The sequence below is a fragment of the Jaculus jaculus genome, chromosome 13 (assembly GCF_020740685.1).
Source record: "Jaculus jaculus isolate mJacJac1 chromosome 13, mJacJac1.mat.Y.cur, whole genome shotgun sequence".
Classification (NCBI taxonomy): Eukaryota; Metazoa; Chordata; class Mammalia; order Rodentia; family Dipodidae; genus Jaculus; species Jaculus jaculus.
The window spans coordinates 50081799-50101030 of record NC_059114.1 but is presented as its reverse complement, the minus strand read 5'-3'; the positions used below and the strand labels follow the sequence as shown (position 1 = coordinate 50101030).

Here is a 19232-nt window from a genome sequence, read left to right as displayed (position 1 = left end):
CTTGTCTCAACCTTTTTAGTACTGGGATTATAGCCATATGCCACCATATTGGCTTAATGGAGAGTTTTGAGATTAGATGACAGGCTTTGGGACTTGTGTCAAGAAGCTCTCTTATGACTTTTTTTCCTCTTTTCTCTTCTCTTTTTCCATCCTTCCCTCTCTATATTTTATCTTCTTTTCTTGTGGTGCTGAGAATAGAATTCATGGCTTTATGCATGCAAGGGAAGCACTCTACCAATTAAGCCGTTATCTCCAGGACTCGCACTTGGCGGCTGCAACCTTGAGATACTAAAAACCACCACAGTGCTCCTGAATGCCTGGCCCACAGAACCTGTGGGATCTTCAAATTTTATTCTTCCAATATGCAGAATATGGTTGTGACATCTTAAGGGCAACAGATAATTAAGACAGATGGGAAAAATGTAGGCAAACCAGCCTCATCACCGTTTTTATTTTTCATTTAGCAAGGCAACAAAGTGGAATATGTTTGTTCTCTCACAGCTATGATACATCTACAATTGATGGGAGTGTGCTAGGTGAGGAAAATAAGGATTGTTTATGAGCTGAAAGACAGTCAATTGTAAAGAGGACTTCTCTTACATGCAGAAATATTAACCACTAGGTAGGATTACTTAGAGATTTCCCTTTAAGATATTTTTCCTTCAGATTGAGCAAACTCTGATTATCTGGTAAACAATTGGGATTTAATTCTGCCCTAAGGTTAATTTCTTTTAGTGAGATTAAATTTGAGGACAACTGGGAAACTCAACCAAAGTTCCCTCTTGACATGTGCAATCAAGACCCAGGATTTCTGAGAGCACCTGATATCTATTCTAAGAAGCTGAGCGCCCAGTTTGTCAGCAATGGTACCTTTAGATTCACTTCTTTCTTCCTCTGGTATTTATCTCAGAGTTATTTTCCTTACCCTTTGTGGAGGTGAAACCTCAGGATAGAAACCCCAAAACAAATATTGTAGCAATTTGACATGTTTGTGTTATGCTTCACTCCAGTCATGAATGAAGCAAGCAGCAGACACTTCTCAAATCAGGGAGCAGGAATCTCCCCAATTCCCAGACTTCAGCATCATGTGAAACCTCCAGAGGCCCTAGTGCTGGTGTCTAGTCATCTAGTGGATTCCAGGTAACTAGGTACAGACAAGTTAATGGCTCAAATTTTTATCTCAGAATTTTATACTTTTATAAGTTTTAGTAAGCCTTTGGTCTGTGTAAATGTGCAAATATTCCATGAAGAAGTGAGGTCAGGTATCTTTGGGCAAGATAAAGAATACCACAGAGTAGGTCTTAATAGCAAGGAGTGAAAACGGGTAAGTTTAGAGGTTCATGGGAATGTCCTGAAAGGGAGACAAAGAAGTGTAGAAATCAAAGGATTTGGGTCTAATTCTCTTTTGTGAGCAGAGGCAGCTCTGCTAATACCATCTTAATGAGACCCTACTCAACCCCTAATCTCATAAACCCCTCAAAAGAGAAAGAATTTGAAGAGCAGAACTGATTCTCTCTTTTGATATCCACCCTTGGGTTTACTGGCCTGATTTGGGAGGCTATGGAACACAAAAATTAGCATGAATCCTCAAAGACAATAAAAAGTGGGACTCTTCAATGATCAGCCAAACCACACTGTTATCTTACAGCTTGCATATTTATTGAACAATACTACTAAAATAGCTAAAATACGTTGGGTACTTATGAGTGCAAGTAAAGATCACATTGTTACAAAAGCCTGCATTTTCAGCAGTTACACGCTGCAACTCTACAGAAATGCCACAGATGCAGAATACTGTTTCTTGCTTTATTTACATAGCTGATATACCTATCCTGACAAAGGGGAGGCGGGAGGGATGCACACAAAACTCGGGGAAATGGGGGAGCGAGGAGAGAGCGGAGTCCAGCATGCGTCATCCGTGTTTAACAGTCAGAAGCGCAACAGTTCAGAACAAGGTCTGCCCTGTCAAAGGAAGAGCTAAAAGACAGTTATATAAAAATTAAGGTGGGCTTTCAGTCTGGCTAACACAACAACATTCTGTGAATAGATGGTATTATCTGGTTTTAGATTTGTTTATCCATTTCATTGGGAGCAAGGACAAAAATGTAAAATCTACACCTTGCTTATCAAAATTGCCAAAACAGGTGTTCTGCCTTTTTGCTATTATGGTTAATTATTTTATAAGGACATTTTTCCAATTTAATTTTTGACAAAGGTAAGATTTTCATATTCGTACTCAGAAACCAGTGCTTTGGAATTTTTAAAAGAGCACTTATTTAAAAAAAAAAAAAAAAGTGAAAGACTGGACCAAAAAAATATATCCAGTCAAACAAAAAGAATCCAAAAACGATACCTTAAAATGCCTGTAAAATTATTGCTTTTCTTTCTCTAGGTCAGGCAGGCGAGGTTACACAAAGGAAGAGATTTGGTAAGTAAATTACAGTTTTGTGATTGCTCCCGCTACCAGTGACTGCGTGCATGAGTGCCAGCCAATGAGACAGCAAGCAGTCTCCCACACTCTTGGTAGCATTTGCTCATCCTACAACACTGAGGAAGAAAGCCACACTGAAGACACAAGGAGAACAAGTCAGTCCAGTCTAGAGAACAACGTTCAGGGAAACAAAGTACCGACACCTTCTTAGAACATGGAAATAAAAAATAACTCCATCAGAGCTACCTCGCCAAGGAGCATGTTGAAAGTCCAAAATAGCACCATTCATCAGTGTCTCAGGTCCTGTGGCAGCACCTCGGTCACTTACCACAAGGAAACAATGAGTTTCAAACTACTTCTATACATCAAGAGTACATGGATAAAATATAGAGATATACAGACGATTGATGAACATAAACTACCAGGCTTGTTATATCTAAATGAAAATAAAAGGGGACTCTCAGCCTCTGCCAGAAGCAGTCGGGAGCTGTGTGAATGAAAAGGCAGGAGTGGACCGGTTGTGTGAGCGCAGTGAGAGTTTGAGTTGTGGAAGACATTGTTGTAGCAAACCAGGCCTGAAGGCCCACCTGTAGGGGGTTGTAAACGTGGATTCACAGTGTGAAATTCTGAGCATTTTCACTTGAGTCAGAATGATTAAAAACTGGTTTGATGATACCTATTTGTCCACTGAAAATTCTCTAAAGCAAGGCTCAGAGTCCCATAGTTTCCTCTTATACTTGATGATTTACACAGAAAAAAAAAAAATCCCATATATGATATCATGATCTCATCAACACCCATACACCATATGCAATACAAATGGAGGTGTCACGATTAAAAAAGGTGGAGGTAACTGATATTGGGGAAGTGGAGTGCATTGCTGCCAGCGGGAGCCTCCGAGGCAGCCTGGGTCTCATCCGTCTTCTTGCGGTTCACTTCCTTTGGCACCGGAAGTCTCTCCTGCAGAGCACACATAGACAGATACATGCAAAGAAAAATTTAGTTATTTCCTGACACAGTTTTTAAAAACTTTGCTCCCTCGACCCATGTGGTGGTTTGATTCAAGTGTCCCCCATAAACTTAGGTGCTCTGAATGCTAGGTTCCCCACAGATGCAGATTTGGGATTAATGCCTCCTGGAGGCAGTGTATTGTTGGGGGCAGGCTTGTGGGTATTACAGTCAGTGTCCCCTTGTTTGGCACTTTCTCCTGTTGCTATTGTCCACCTGATACACTGAGCCGTTCCTTCCATCCCACATAAATCTTTTCCATATATAATTTACTCTATAAGCAACTGGCACATCCCATGTGGGCTTTAATGGTCTGAACTCAAGTGGGTACCACACATGGAAGTGTTTGGGAGGAAAACAATACAAATGGAGCCCAGAAAGTAATGATGGTAAAGAGAATGATAGTGAGGAGCCAAATCCAGAAGATGTAAGATTCAGCTAGACTGGGCTGAGTGGGGCTCTTTAAGTCTTTCCTTAACAGTCATGATGACTTAGGCCTTGTGTGTCTGACTAGAATGACTGCCCTTCGCATGGCTGCCAATCAGCTACCATGCTGCTTCTGCTAACACCTAGCGGGCTGGCTTTCATCATAAGTAAGCAGCAACATAGACTCAGAGGACCACTGGCCAAATGACAGAAAAGTCTTAATTCACCACAAAAACATTGCATGCCCTGTTCAGATATAAGTAGTGAAAGACAATGACCTCTCTTTTGGTTAAGCCATTATTTATTGGAGTTCTAGAAAAAAAAAAATTGTTTGTTGTTTTAAAGAATCTAGTCTTTTTCTTCCTTTAAAAAACAATGCTCAGACCACAAGTCCTTCCACAATTGACTTCATAAATACATTTGACTAGATTTAAGTACTTGGATTGAAGTCACATTCTTTTTTTTTTTTAATATTTTTTTGTTTATTTTATTTATTTATTTGAGAGTGACAGAGAAAGAGAGAGAGAATGGGCGCACCAGGGCCTCCAGCCACTGCAAATGAACTCCAGACGTGTGTGCTCCCTTGTGCATCTGGCTAACGTGGGTCCTGGGGAACTGAGCCTCGATCTGGGGTCCTTAGGCTTCACAGGCAAGTGCTTAACCGCTAAGCCATCTCTCCAGCCCAATGAAGTCACATTCTTATAAATTATCATATGCGAATTTATTTTGAAGATTTCAGGAATTTCCAAACAATTTGAAATTAAATATTTTCAGCAGCCTCAGGCTGAACTACATGGAGCAATGAGAAGTATTGATTATTATAAAGGCTTTTAATATGAAACATCTGGTGTGCCTGTTTCATTAAAAAAATCAGACTTTGAAAACATTTGACATTTGTAAAACATGTATAAAATCCATACTGTACATGTTTGATTTTAGAGGTCATTTTGGTGTCACTAGTTTAGCCAGAATAGTTTTTCAGTCATAGAACATTAATGATCTACATAAAAATTTTCAAAAACAAGACTGGAGGGCTAGCTTAGCAGTTAAGGTGCTTGCCTGCAAAACCTAAGGACCTAGGTTTGATTCCCCAGAAACAATGTAAGCCAGATGCACATGGTGGTGCATCCATCTGGAGTTTGTTTGCAGGGGCCAGAGGCCCTGGTACACCTATTCTCTGTCTGTCTCTCTCAGGTAAATAAATCAAAGTAAAATAGCAAAAAAAAAAAAAAAAAAAAAAAAAAAAAAAAATTCAAAAACATACTATTTGCAGCTCCATGTAGTTGTGAAAATAATTTCAAACTTGAAACTTAGTGCATAATCCAAAATTAAAACAACAACAACAAAATCAAATTCATGATATCTTCAAATCCCACCACCAATGACAACATCTCAGTGCCACTGCAAGTTAGCAAGGCTCGGGATGTAAAACATGAAGACTTCAATAGCTGTTAATTGTCACAGGGTAGGAAGACAGGGAAAACAAAAGTTCAAGGCTATGTCTCACTCAACAACTATATTCTTAATGCCGGTCTTGACAAGGACTTACTGTAGTCCAAAGTGAATAGATAGTACATTAGTCTGTGTATATGACTCAGTCCCACTAAGCTTTTACCTCCATGGGAAAAAAAAAAAATACACAATGAAATGAAATAAAAGCTGGGGAGTTGAAGAAGAGTTACTCCTCCTAACCCCCCAAGCCAAAAGTTTAAATTAGAGCATTTTGGATTTGAATTTACCATTTTTTACTATTTTTCTTTCCTTTTGAGGTCCCCCAACACTCATGCATTTCCTCATTTATTATTCATGTTCTAAGTGTTTGAGCATACTGTTGGGTCCTAAGCCTACAGAATACAGCAGAAACAAAAATAGACCCTGCCCAAGTTGCCCTTAAATGACTTGCTGTATAGGCAACACCCAAGGCCATGGTCGTAGGTCATGCAGAGAGGAAGCCACTGAAAGACCCTGAGGTTTCGTAAAAAAAAAAAAAAAAATGTGGCCGCAAGGGGAGAAGCACAGGAGAGACGGCTCTCAGCTTCTTCTATTTGGAGCCCAGATTTACTAGATTTTTCATCCTTCTCTGTTGCCCTTATATTTTCATTCAAAGAATTGTCTTTCTGCCTCCATTAAAGGGATTTTAGGGTTCAGAAATACAAGAAAGAGACATAGACATGTTTGATTTTGTCAGAAACCCGTCTCTATAACATTTCAGGCAAAAAGAGACATCTTTCCCTATCATGCAACATATAATTAACAGTTTCAATAAGACTGAAGGGCATGAGTAATCTAGAAAGCTGAAAATGGGATGGGGAGCAGAAGAGTCTGGAGTACCCCACAAACTGACTCTTGGATGTCATACGCAGCAGCTGGATGGCCCTCCTTCTGATGACCACTAGCTTAGCCCCACTTGCTCAGTAATGTGCTTTGCAGCAAGTAAGTCAAGATTATTTTTCATGTAATTATAGGGAGGTGTAGTTTTTTTTTTTTTAAGAAGGAAACTTCTGGAGAAAGTGTAAGTATGTTTTGTTTAAAGTACAACTCATGTTTACAGAGAGAAAGTTGTTACTTAAAATATCATTAAGTGTGGCTCTAATGAGCCACAGTCTCTTCTCCCAGAGCATGCTTCAGTATAGGAAGACCTGGCAACTGGACTGGCTCCCCAACAGTTAAGGGAGATGAAGAACTTCATCTGGCCTGGCCCAGTATTAAAAAAAGGGGGGAGGGTGCTTGAATGAGGCAAGAATGAACTATACTTCATTTGCTCATTTTACCCTCAACTGACTGAAGGGGAACAATGCCTTGATCTGACCCAGTAAAGAATGTCTAAAGAAAACAGTATGCATAGATAATTTCAAAGTCTCACATACCCAGCATGGGTTCTATCCTCAATACCAAGCATGTGCCGAGGTGTGATGGTATAGCAAAGTTCTAGGATTAGCTGGCTTTCTCACTCTGACTCAACAAAACTAGCACAAGGATAGCTCAGGCAAGGAAAAAAAAATATTTTTCTCATGTATTTTCTTGCCAATGACTTCAACCTTGGCCTTCAGAAATTCTTTGAAAATGAGTTAGTATTGTTTTCTTTCCATACAAACTGCCAGTTGACACAATCCCTTCGATTTCTGCCTGTCAGTCACAGGGACAGTTGAAATCATTTAGTGTAAATAATATCTTTTCAAATATTAGAATAACCACATCTCTGGAGGTAGGGGTGTGTCAGCATTATTGAATGACAGGGTTTTGAATAGAAATTTTATTTTCAGTAGATTCTTTGTTTAGTAACTGTTATGCCGGCAGTTTTGTGTTAAATGGTATAATCCTCTTATTTGAGGTCAAACTGTTATTTGACAAAGTCCAAAGGTATCTACAGGAATAGTTGATAATTTGAAGGTGGGTTTGTTTCTTTCACAAAACAAACTAAAATCTTTCTATGCTAAAAATTTTCTTTTTCTAATTTCCCTAAGGATAAGAACTGTCACACTAAGATGTCACAACAATAAAGATTATATTTATGCAAAATGTTGGCTAGGCTTTAAAACCAGGAGAAAGAAAATGTAGTATTTTTATGTGTGTTCTTTCCATTTTATACTGTGGGTAATCTCAGATGTTCAGGCATCATTAGCAAACACATTAACATTTACTACTTTTAAGAAATGCTGATTACCTAATCTTTTACAAATTTATTTGACATTTTGTGTTTGTATATTTTGTTCAATTTATTCCCATTACTGTCTCTTGTCCCTCTCCCAATTATCACAAAACTTACCCTCTAACTACACAATTTTTAAAAAATACTTTTTATTAGCCTACAAAGAATTTGGTTCCATTATGCTGTTTTTCAAACAATTTTTATTTTCCTTCCCTCCCCTTCCCCTGCCCTCCTTTTGCTGCCCACTCCACCATAGCCTTCTTCCTGCTCTCATACTACATGATTCCTTTTCCCTTCCCTCTTTTTTATCACCTCTTGTTTCTCTCTCATAATCTCCTCAATTCACAGTTGTTACTCATTCTCAAATCCTTTTAATTACTTATAGCAAACATGACAAGTTAGGATCCTCATAAGAGAGAGAACACACAATTTTTATCTTTCTGGGCCTGTGTTACCTCACATAGTATACATTTTTCAATTCTATCAATTTTTCCTACAACTTTCCAAACTTTATTATTCTTTACAGTCATGTAAAATTCCATCAATAGAGTAATTACCCATTCTTAACCCGCCTCCCTGATTTTGTGTGTAGGCTGCTCATTAGTATTTGAGTAAATCTAACTAGGAATGAAATAAATTTAAAATTCACAAAATGCACATTTGATAAATTGAGTCTGATTCTGAAAAGAAGTTTCCTTTTGGGCTGGAGAGATGGCTTAGCGGTTAAGCGCTTGCCTGTGACGCCTAAGGACCCCGGTTCGAGGCTCGGTTCCCCAGGTCCCACGTTAACCAGATGCACAAGGGGGCACACGTGTCTGGAGTTCGTTTGCAGAGGCTGGAAGCCCTGGCGTGCCCATTCTCTCTCTCTCCCTCTATCTGTCTTTCTCTCTGTGTCTGTCACTCTCAAATAAATAAATAAAAAATTTAAAAAAAAAAGAAGTTTCCTTTTGATGTATGTGTCACAAAAGAAAAATGATATGAACTTTTACATGACAGGGCTTTAGGTTAATAGATTTTATTTCTTGTTTGTGTTCCTTTTATTCTTTGAGACTCTGTATTCCATTCTGGCTTAAATTTGCAGCAATCCTCCTGCTTCAGTCTCCCAAAAACTGGGATTACAGGTGTGCACCATCAAGCCAAGCTCTAGGTTATGTTTTTGAAAATAAGTTATTTAAAAGTGGGCTAGAGAGATGGCTTAGCAGTTAAGCGCTTGCCTGTGAAGCCTAAAGACCCCAGTTCGAGGCTCGATTCCCCAGGACCCACTTAGCCAGATGCACAAGGGGGCACACACGTCTGGACTTCATTTGCAGTGGCTGGAGGCCCTGGTGTGCCCATTTCCTCCCTCTCTCTCTTTTTTGCTCTCACTCTGTCTGTTGCTCTCAATTAAATAAATAAATTAATTAAATTTTAAAAAAGTCATGATAGCATCAGATTACTGGATCATTATGAAAGCATATAATGGATATGAAAATGAAATTAAAAGTACGCACACTTTACTTATTTATTAGTCAATTCTTTTCAAATGCTTCTAAATTGAAAAAAAGAGTGTTTATAAAATTGCATCTATGGATCTTACCTTAGAAAGACTTCCTTCCATTTCCTTGTATGGAAACGGTTCTTGACTGACCCAGACATGGAGTCCTGGGTAGGAAACCTACAAAGGCATAAAAGCACACACATTCAGATGAAAAATAAGATCAGCTCTGAAACAAAATGGGATCAAGTTAATAAGCTCAATCCTGCCCAGTGATTGCTTATTTCCTGAATGCTGCTTAAAGCACTTTCAGATGGGTAGGGCACTTTTGAATGTACACTGAACTAAGGAGAGTCTTAGCTCAATGTCTTTCAAGATTGAGTCCAACAGAGCAGGGCACAGCAATCAATGTTATCTTTAGCAAGTAAAGTAGCAGCTTAATGGCATGTCTGGCAGGGTGCACTGAGCCACCAAGGAGGGCTTTCAAAACAACTTATGTATGAGCATCCTTGCAAAACTCTATGTTTATGACCTAAATGCTCACGGTACACATCCAACACAAGCAGGAGTTCCCTTGAGAATTTATTAGAACAGTAAAGATAACATGTGCAGCAGGGGATGGAAAGGCAGAAGACATCTCATACTTTCTCCAGGTCTGCATGGCCGCGAATACCACACTGTACACCGCTCCCTGAAACAGCCAAGCTGCTGAGCGAGGGGTAATGAGCTAGGCAGCACAGCCATGAATGATTCAGAGAATAGGAGCTGATGAATTCTGAAGAGTAGGAGGGAGGAGGGAGGGAAGCAAACTAAGTAACTCTTCTTTAAATATACAAAGGGTTATTAGCATAAGGGTACTGACCAGCTGTTCTCTCTCTCCAGTAAAGACAAGAGTGGAGGAAAGGCTTAAAATTACAAACTACAGAATTAGGTCAGCTATAAGGAAAATTTGGCACAAGAATTGTTAAAATTGAAAAAAAAAAAACCTGAGGAAAACTGTGAAATCTTCTTTTAAAAAATGAGGAACAGAATCCAACAGCCATCTGTCAGGGCTAATTCATATTTGATACAGCACTGCCTGAACAGAGGGAATGAATTTAGACACAATTCCCTCCAGATCTCACATATAATAAATAACAATTAAGAATCATACCTCATGAATATATTAACAAATAGAGGTATATGTTATTTTTGGTTTCAAACACTATAATCACTGAGATAATTGCTATAATGTTTTGTATGTCCTAATCAATTCATTTGACTAAAAGAAAATGTAAATGTCTAACTACTCACTCTCTGGGATAATATGACAGTAACTATCTTTGTTACTACCCCAGTAATATTTATAGCACATCCCAACTTACAAAGTAATTTTGCATACATTATTTAATTTATCTTGACAATAGACCTATGAATAGGTCTTATTTTCATTCCACAGATGAGAAAACTGAAATTTCAAAAGGTCAACGAACTTGCCCAAAGCAATGTGTCGCGAGACAGGACTGCAACCCAAAGTAGGTTTATTCCTTTATCCTGATGGCCTCACATTAGCCCACGATGTAAGTCACCCCGCACGTTTCCTTCAAATTTACACCAGTCCAGAGCTGCCACCCACACACGCTTTTAAATCTTGGGAGCTCGGGCTGAAGGAATACTTTGGCTTGGGTCTGCTTCCTGAGCCGGGTGGTTTCCCAAGCCGAGCCCACTCTCTTCTTTCACAGATTTCCCCTCTCCCCTTGAAGAATTACACCATCTGCCTTGTTTGGGGCAAGCAGTCAGTTTTGACATTCTTTTTTAACCAGGACTAAGTGAAGAAAACAAAATTATAATCTAAAATATATAAGCCTTATTCAAGGAAAAAAAGTCCTCAATTTGGGCAACTTGGTTGACATTTTAGAATTTTACAGCATATAAAAATCACACTTTAGGTCTGAAATTCCCTATATCATCTCAATTGACATCAAGTATAGATTCAATTAACGTAAACTAATCAGAGTGAAGATTTTTCATTATTAGCACTTTGAAAGTATATTTTTAAAATGAGTTTTAGGCTGGGCGTGGTGGCGCACGCCTTTCATCCCAGCACTTGGGAGCAGAGGTAGGATTACTGTGAGTCTAAGGCTACCCTAAGACTACATAGTGAATTCCAGGTCAACCTGAGCTAGTGTGAGACCCTACCTCAAACCCTCCCCCCCAAAAAAAGTTTTAAAAATTAAAAATATTGGGCTGGAGGGATGCCTTAAAGGTTAAGACACCTGCCTGCAAAACCAAAGGACCCAGGTTTGATTCCCTAGGACCCACGTTAGCCATATGCACAAGGTGGTGAACGCGTCTGGAGTTCATTTGCAGTGGCTGAAGGCCCTGGCGCACCCATTCTCTTCTCTCTCTCTCCCTCCCCCCCCCCCTTCCTCTTTCCCTCACTCAAATAAATAAAAATAAAATACTTTTTTTTAAAGTAATTAAAAATTAAAAATATTAGTGAGAAAATTTCCTTAGAAGCCAAAAGCAAAGCCAGGAAATGACATTTCTATGTTCTTGACCTTATCAGGAATATCCTATTTTAACAAATTTATACTACCTTAGCATATAACTTCTAGGTTCAAAGCATTAATACTAAGTTTAATGTGTAGGACAAATAGCTTGCTTTCAAAATATTTGCATTTAATTATAATTATTTGTTTTTTCAAGAACATTTTTTTCAGAAAAAAAAAAAAAAAGCTCAGTGCTTCTTATTTCACGTTTATTCTGTGTAGTGCTGACTTATGTTCCCTCAACATTCACTATCTGCTGAAGACCTAACCACAACTTCCTCAGAATGTGATATACTTGGAGACAAGACCTCTATATGGGTAATTCTGTTGTGTCTTAATAGTTTAGCCTCAAATTTCTATTTTGGCACTTTTGACTTTGAATCACAATATAGTGCTTGTACAATTAAGGAACAATGAATATCACGTTGGTCTGGTCAAGTCTTCCAACCATTTCTTTTAAGGTTCCAATATTAGAATCTCAAACCAAATGACAGTTATAGTTATAGTCTCAGTTAAATTCCTAAAACCTGCTTTACTGGTTTCTAAGAACTCAGCAGTTCCCTAGATACAGTACTTTGAAGGGCATATTTAATCTTCAATAATGTCTTCCAGACACACAGTGGCCATGGTATTCATGACCTCACCGTGGCTGACACTACAAACACAAGACCTACATAATAGAAAGGGGAAAAACTAGTACATCAAAATGGAGAGGAGACTAGTTAGAAAAAAGAAGGGATTCAGTGTAAGGGGAATTTGGCAGGGGTAAAAGTGAGGGTGGTGGGAAGGGATTATGATCATGTCATATTTTAAAATTTATAATATCTATGTTATTTAATATTTAATATTTGTAGAAGCTGCCAATAATTTTTTTTAAATACCACATAGTTTGGGGATAAAAATTAGAAATAAATACCCATCTATATTACAGAGGTGTTTTCTTAGATGTATAGTATTTGGAAATCCTAAAATAAAGGGCTTGAAGAATAGATCTATTGACAATCATTATCATAGCTCTCAACTGAGTCAGACCTGGCTTTTGGAATTCAACTCACAGTGCTGTCCAGAATGGAGATTCACACGCAAAAGACATTGATTTTTCTGTCAAAAGGTGTTTTGATGCCAATCTATTGGGTTTTCTCTATCTTATCTTTCCATCTGAACATGTTCTAAGTTACTCCGTGGCTGCTCCTAGAACTCAGGGGAACAGTGCCACTTTCAACTTCCAAATTTCTCACTAATACCCATGCATTCATTCACTAAATGTTTTAAGCAGCTGCAGACATTGTGTCAGATTCTGGGGCTTCAAGACAGAGTTCTAACTGCCTGAAAGCTCAAGTCTGGGGGTGGGGGACAGCCCAGAAAGTCGTAGGGGTTGACGATTGAGCTCAGTTGTAAAGTGTTTGCATAGCAAGTGCAAGGCCCTGGGTCTGGTCCCCAGCACTGAAAAACAATGTGTGTTACGTGCTGACTTGTGTTCCCTCAACATTCATACCTGCTGAAGTCCTAACCACCACTACCTCGGAATGTCACTAGAGTTGGGGACAATATCTTTATACGGGTAATTAAGATAAAATGAGGACATCAGGGCAAGCCCAATCCAAAGCAACTTATGTCCTTTTATGAACAGATTAGGGTACAGCCACACACAGGGAATTCCCGGTGAATACACAGGACAGAGGCAGCCACAGAAGTCCACTCTAGCAACATCTCAATCTCATACTTCTAAACTCCAGAACTGTGAGGAAATAAGTTTCTGTTCTTTAAGCGTCCATCTGTAACACTTTATTTGCCACAGGCAGCTAATACCACGTGTTTTAAAGTATTGCAAACACGAGAAAGAAGGGGAGAAGAACAAAGGAAAAGGAGGAGGAAACAACAGACTAACAAACAAAACACACGTCAGGGCTGGGGAAATAGCTCAGTCAATATTTTGAACTCGATAGGGAGCTGAAGGCACAAGAACGTGTGGAGTGACACTGGTGCTGCTGCGGTCCTGAGCACTGAGGGGTGATGAGGACATTTGCCCAGGGGGAGCCCGTGATCTCACCCATCTACCTTCCTGGGCTCGTACGTGATAGTGAGGGAAGTCTGCCCAGAATTTATCAGTGCCACCTCTTCCCTCTGATGCTAGCACTTCTGAATATTATGCTAAATTCTTGTGTGTGTTCGTGTGTGTGGAAGGGATTTGCATGCACATGTACACATGTACGTGGGGGGCAGAGAACAACCTCATGTGTCATCTTACAGCTGCTGTCCACCTTTTGTTGAGAAAGGTCTCGAACTGGCCTGGAGCCCACTACAGACAAGGCGGGCTGGCTAACGAGTGCCCAGAGAGCCACTTGTCTCCACCTTCTCTGCTTCTGGGATGACAAGTACGGGCCACCAGGCCTAGAATTTTTTTTTTTTTCCAAAGAATTAACAAGAACCAGTAATCTGGGCTTGTGAATATTGACAATATATCAATCAGAAATCACAGATGCATTATCTGTCTATTATATACAGTCCTTGTACCCATGCTAGGTGGAAAGGCTGTTCATTCTTCTTGGTCTAGTTAGCTGGTGCTCCAAAGATAGACATGTGGCCTGTGCTATGTTCCCTCTACCCATTTTCTTGGATGCAGGTTTGCCTATTTTATGAAAAGTCATAAAGTGGCATTCATGCTTATACTTCAGTGAGTTCTTCCTATGGAAGGTAGTGGTTTGTATCTCAGAAGTTCAAGTATTCTGGGCAATACACATGAAAATTATTGTTTATTAAACAAGTAAACCAAAGTGTGCCATAATTTCCATAAAAGACATGCTTATTCTTTTTAAAGTATCTTCTATGTAGAAAAACAATCACCTGCTCTTCCTCAAAGCCCTCTAAAATGTTATTTGTCTAGAATTCAGTTAGGGAACCAAGGATACAAACTATACTTTCAACAACTAAGAAAGCACGAGAGCTTATATAAAATGTAAAGGGGAAGAAAAACTTTAGGATTTTAGATTTTACTTGAATTCTTGGAAAGAGTATTTGCAGTCACTGGGCATATTTATTAATCTATCTGTTTTTTACAATGTTCCATTGATCTTACTGATGAAGTAGGCTTAAAAAGACCAGTAGAACATAGAGAAACACATTGGATTACATCACTAACATGACAAATAAATTGCTTTCAACAATTCTTAATATATTTGAATATATGTTATACATATAAATACAGCTGTTGATGAAACTGTATTATTTCTTACTTACTCTCTTAAATGTACCTGAGACTCTCATTGTAAAACTTGCTGTTTATTTTTCAGTAGTATTGTGGTCCACATTATAATTAGTCCAAAATCCTTTGACATGTTTCCTGTTAAGTTTATTATACTTCAGTAGAATATAAATTTTACCTTTTACTTATTTCTAAGCTTACATTTTACCCCTATTCATTTGCTGCCTATATGAATAATTTTGAGGATACCATTCTGTAATAATGACCAACAAAACCAGTGTTACATATTCTTATTCAGACCAAAAATATACCATATACATCTGTGCTACTTTAGTTGCTGAATATTCCTTCAAACAAATCTGAAATGAAGATACATTTCATGGTGCAGATATTAATGTCCATAATTGTAATGTTACTTTTTTGTCCTTGGTGGGGTCTTTTTTTTTAAAGAATGCATACACATCGTCTTTTATGACTTAAAAAAGATATATGCCTACTCCTTGTGATTAAGAAAGCAGACCAGAGTAGCAGGTGTCCAACCTGTATAATTAATTATGTAGTGAAGGGTTAGGTTTCATAATCTTACTGGCAATTAAACAGTGTACACCTGTATATGTGCATGTTCTATGCCTAATTGGCCAGGAGGTCATGAAACCTAGCACTGTAATTTAAGGACAAATTATGTGCATATACACACATTTCATTTCTGCAAATGTCCTTTGAAGTGGCACTATTAAGAATCTTCCTCAAAAGCTACTCATCTCCCAGGTGTTGCTGGTCATATGAGGGCAGGATGTAAAGTGAAACCATAAATGAATGACAAGGATCATTTTTTTATCTGAACAGCATTACATCAAGTATTAGATGGTGCCAAAAGAGGATGGGCTGTGCTGTCTCCCTAGAGACTTGGTCTTAGACACCTATCTTACCCAGAGACTGCATCTTCAAGAGAAGCATACAGCTGAAGAAATATATTTCCCATTGTGAGCATGAGAACACTGGGGCATTCAAATGATATATGTAATCACACCAACTTCAAACGTGTTAGTGCCTAATTTAGCAGATATTCTGTTCTGGGAACTACTTAAACATGCACTGACCTGATTTATGTGTGCATACACACACACACACACACACACACACATTGATAACAATGAGCAGTTAAGAGAGAATACCTATTGTGCTCAATAGTCAAAAGTTATCTTCCTGCTGGAAAGGAAAGGTTGGCCTCTGTGACTCTAGCGTATTACATCACCTGCTGACACTCTCAGACTTTCCGTGGCCTGACAAGTCCTCAACACAAGGTAACAGAGGTGGGAGAAACAATGGTATTTCACAAGGAAAACAGCAGCTCACAATTGGTCAAACCCACTGACAGCTCTCCTGTGCCCGCATGCCACAGTGGCACAGAAGATGTTCACATCCAGTCATGCTCTGCAGCAGATTACTTCCATGTCCAACATCACATGTCAGACAAGGCAAAACTTGATCATTCTCTCCTTTGTGAGTTGGGAGTGTCTGAAACAAGCTTTGTGGACTTTAATAACGGGATCCTCTGATTTCACTCCACTCACAGGAAAACCACCCTGAGAGGCCGCTGATGAATATGTGGGAACCTGACAGCTGGGGAATTTTATTTCTAGACATCAGTGAGACAGAGAAAGGAAATGAAAAGCTCCTCACTGGCAACAAAATGAAAGTGTTTACAAGTGAAATTAATCGTGAGCACAAAGAGCTTTCACAGTCACTCTGTTCCACAATATAATATTCTGTGTGTTTGGCTGCCAAGTCTTTTGAAATTTGATTTCTAAGAATAACAGCAAAGACTTTGAAGAGGAACCACAAATCAAGTCAGGAACAAGCCACTAAAGGTTAACTACAGTATCGGACTTTTCTTTTTCACCAATATTGAAACCCACTAATTATGTGAGTTTTCAAGGCTCTGATGGTGCATGGTTCAAGGCCAGGCATGGCAGCAGCTAGCTTATTCAAGCATGGGGAACACTGAGGTCAGGTGCAAAAGTTTATGTTGTGCAAACTCCTCCTCTCAGCCCAGCCTCATTCCTTCTCAATTCAGAACATGCTTAGCACAAAGCAATCCACCTAAAGACTCCAAAAATCCAAAGAAAGAGAACACTGATCGAGGAACTCTCAGCTTTCTGCCAAGGCAACTCCCCTAGCCTGGAGGTCAGCCTGGTACAGTAATCAGAGCCAAGCTGTGTACTGGACTAAGGAAGTAGGGTCAATGCTTCAAATCTGGACTTTTAATGGGCAACTTTTCCTTTCAGTAATGAAGGCAAAACAAAGTCCACACAGTTGATAAGAGCCCAGAGTCAACCATAGGAAAAGTACAAGAGAAAAGCCCATGATATCTAAGAAGAGACTTTCCAAACAAGAGGGGAAAGTAAGGAAGTTTTTAAAACTCTGGTTTGAGATTACGTAGTCGCAACTGAACAATAAAAAATTTTAGATCCAAGATATTTTTCTTTTCGGTGAAAAATGAGATGAGGAAGAGAAAGAGCATAAAGGGGGAAATAAGCCTTTGCTAACTTGCAGCCAAAAAGCCCTTCAGGCATGTAAGCACAGCATAAGCTTTTCTTTACCCCCATGACCTCAGCAAACATGTTCATAAAATCTTTTACCTCCCTGGAGTAGAACCAGAGTAAATATTTATGTAACACATCTGAATTCCAAGTCTGGACCACCTTATTCCATTAGATGAATTGATTTTCACTTGTTACCAAGAAGTGAAAAACATTACATCTTGTCTATTTCTTCTGCTTTCAAGGTGCATTGCAAGGAAAAGGAGAAAGAAAGAAAGAACAATGCTATTTCTACATTCTGGCAAGCTTGCCAAATTGTATTTTGAATTTTAGAACGGCATTCTCACCACACACGAGAGTACAGTTCTCTCTCTGCTTTCTAATACCAGATATCCAAGGAGCAGGACTCTTTCCAAGCACATTCCAAGGCTAGTGGGAAATGTCCAGACTTGCAATTATCAGCTGGTTTGAGCAACTTCAGGTATGCTATTTCAGGTTTCATCATCAAACAACTATACACATATGATTTCCAGTCACCATTTCCCTCTACCTAAGATCATTATTGTGCTATTCATGAAAATCTTAATGACAAATTTTAAGCAAATGAAAATGGTTGCTTGGAACCATATTTCTTTTGGGCTGGGGAGATGCTCAGTGGTTAAGGACTACTGTGCAAGCCTGAGGACTGGAGTTCGGATTCCCCTAGCCTACATAATGACTGTCACGGTGCTTTAGTTCCAGCATCCTTATGGCAATATGGGAGGTGAAGACAGGAGAATCTTAGAAACTCACAGTCAGGGATCCTGTCTCAAACAAGGTGGAACGTGAGAACTAACACACCAGGTTGACCTCTGCCCTCCAAAGCACTTAGAATTCATGTGCCCATTCTCACATATATGAACACACAAACACACACACACACACTCTAGTCAAAGCCTTCAGTCAAAGATAAATAAGGTACTTATTTAGGCAGAATTTTTTTGACTTTCCCTGGACTGGGTGGATCGCCAGGTAGCCACACAGTTTTGAAGAGTCTGTAGACATTCTGAAGCATTCATCTGGTTGACATGCATAGAGCATGCTTTCCAGAAAATTTGCATTTTTTCCCCACAAGTGTTCATTCCAGAAGAAAATATTCACTCTTTCCAACAATGCACACTTTTGTGCTTGCAACTGCAAACCCCTCGGCAGTTGGCAAAAGTCATTTCACAGGTCAATGCATGTTATAAACTGTCCTGGTTACTTAAAGACTGAGATGTCTTCACAGCAAATGGTCTTGTAGCAGACCTGAAAGTTTGGAGAGACAGTGATTTCTGCTGCGAATGATATAACTTATAAGAAGTTTGACTTTGCACACATAGGAAAAGTACACCCAGATCTGTGGCAACATACTGTAATTGCTCCAGTCAAAAAGAGGCCACAAAGCAGCTACCAACAACCAGTTCTTTAGAAAACCTGGTAAAAAAAACAAAAATCTAAAAGGACAAAAGAAATAAACTAAAGTTAGAGGGGATGTGCTGCAGCCCTGGATACCACCAGGTATTCACCACACCAAATAGAGCAAGGTCTGAAGGCATTTCTGTTGTGGGCTTCAGTCAGGCAGTATCATAACAGACAGAGAAATAAACTTTAACACTGAGCCACACACCTCTAGCTTACATCTGGCTTTTAAAATTTTAGGTATGTGAACTAAATTATGTTTTGTGGTGCAAATAATTGAACCCAGAGCCTTTTATACTCTACCCAGCACTCTACCCCTGAGCTACCTACCCAGCCCTGTGCAGGAATTTAATACTAATCTAATCCTCACAGTTTTACTGCAAGGATGAAATGACCAGTTCATGTAAAGTGTTGCCAGCAGGGCCAAGCACAGAAGTGGGTATGTGACCATCCTCTTCCTACTCACCATTTTACAGATGTAAATACTAAGGGAGAGTAGCCAGGGATCTGGCCCAAGGTCACATAGCC

At 39.2% G+C, this 19232-nt stretch overlaps 1 protein-coding gene across 2 annotated transcripts in view; it reads right to left on the bottom strand.

Annotated features, from left to right (window-relative positions):
• Positions 1–1637: 1637 nt before the first annotated feature.
• LOC101617671 (neuronal regeneration related protein) overlaps positions 1638–19232 on the bottom strand; it is a 30190-nt gene continuing 12595 nt past the window's right edge. For both annotated transcript variants that reach the window (XM_004652476.3, XM_045132286.1), the window contains exons 3-4: positions 9091–9168; positions 1638–3391 (exon numbers count right to left, since the gene is read on the bottom strand). In XM_004652476.3, the coding sequence (XP_004652533.1) occupies positions 3266–3391; positions 9091–9168 (204 nt within the window). In that variant the 3' untranslated portion in view covers positions 1638–3265. The remainder of the gene's footprint in view (positions 3392–9090; positions 9169–19232) is intronic.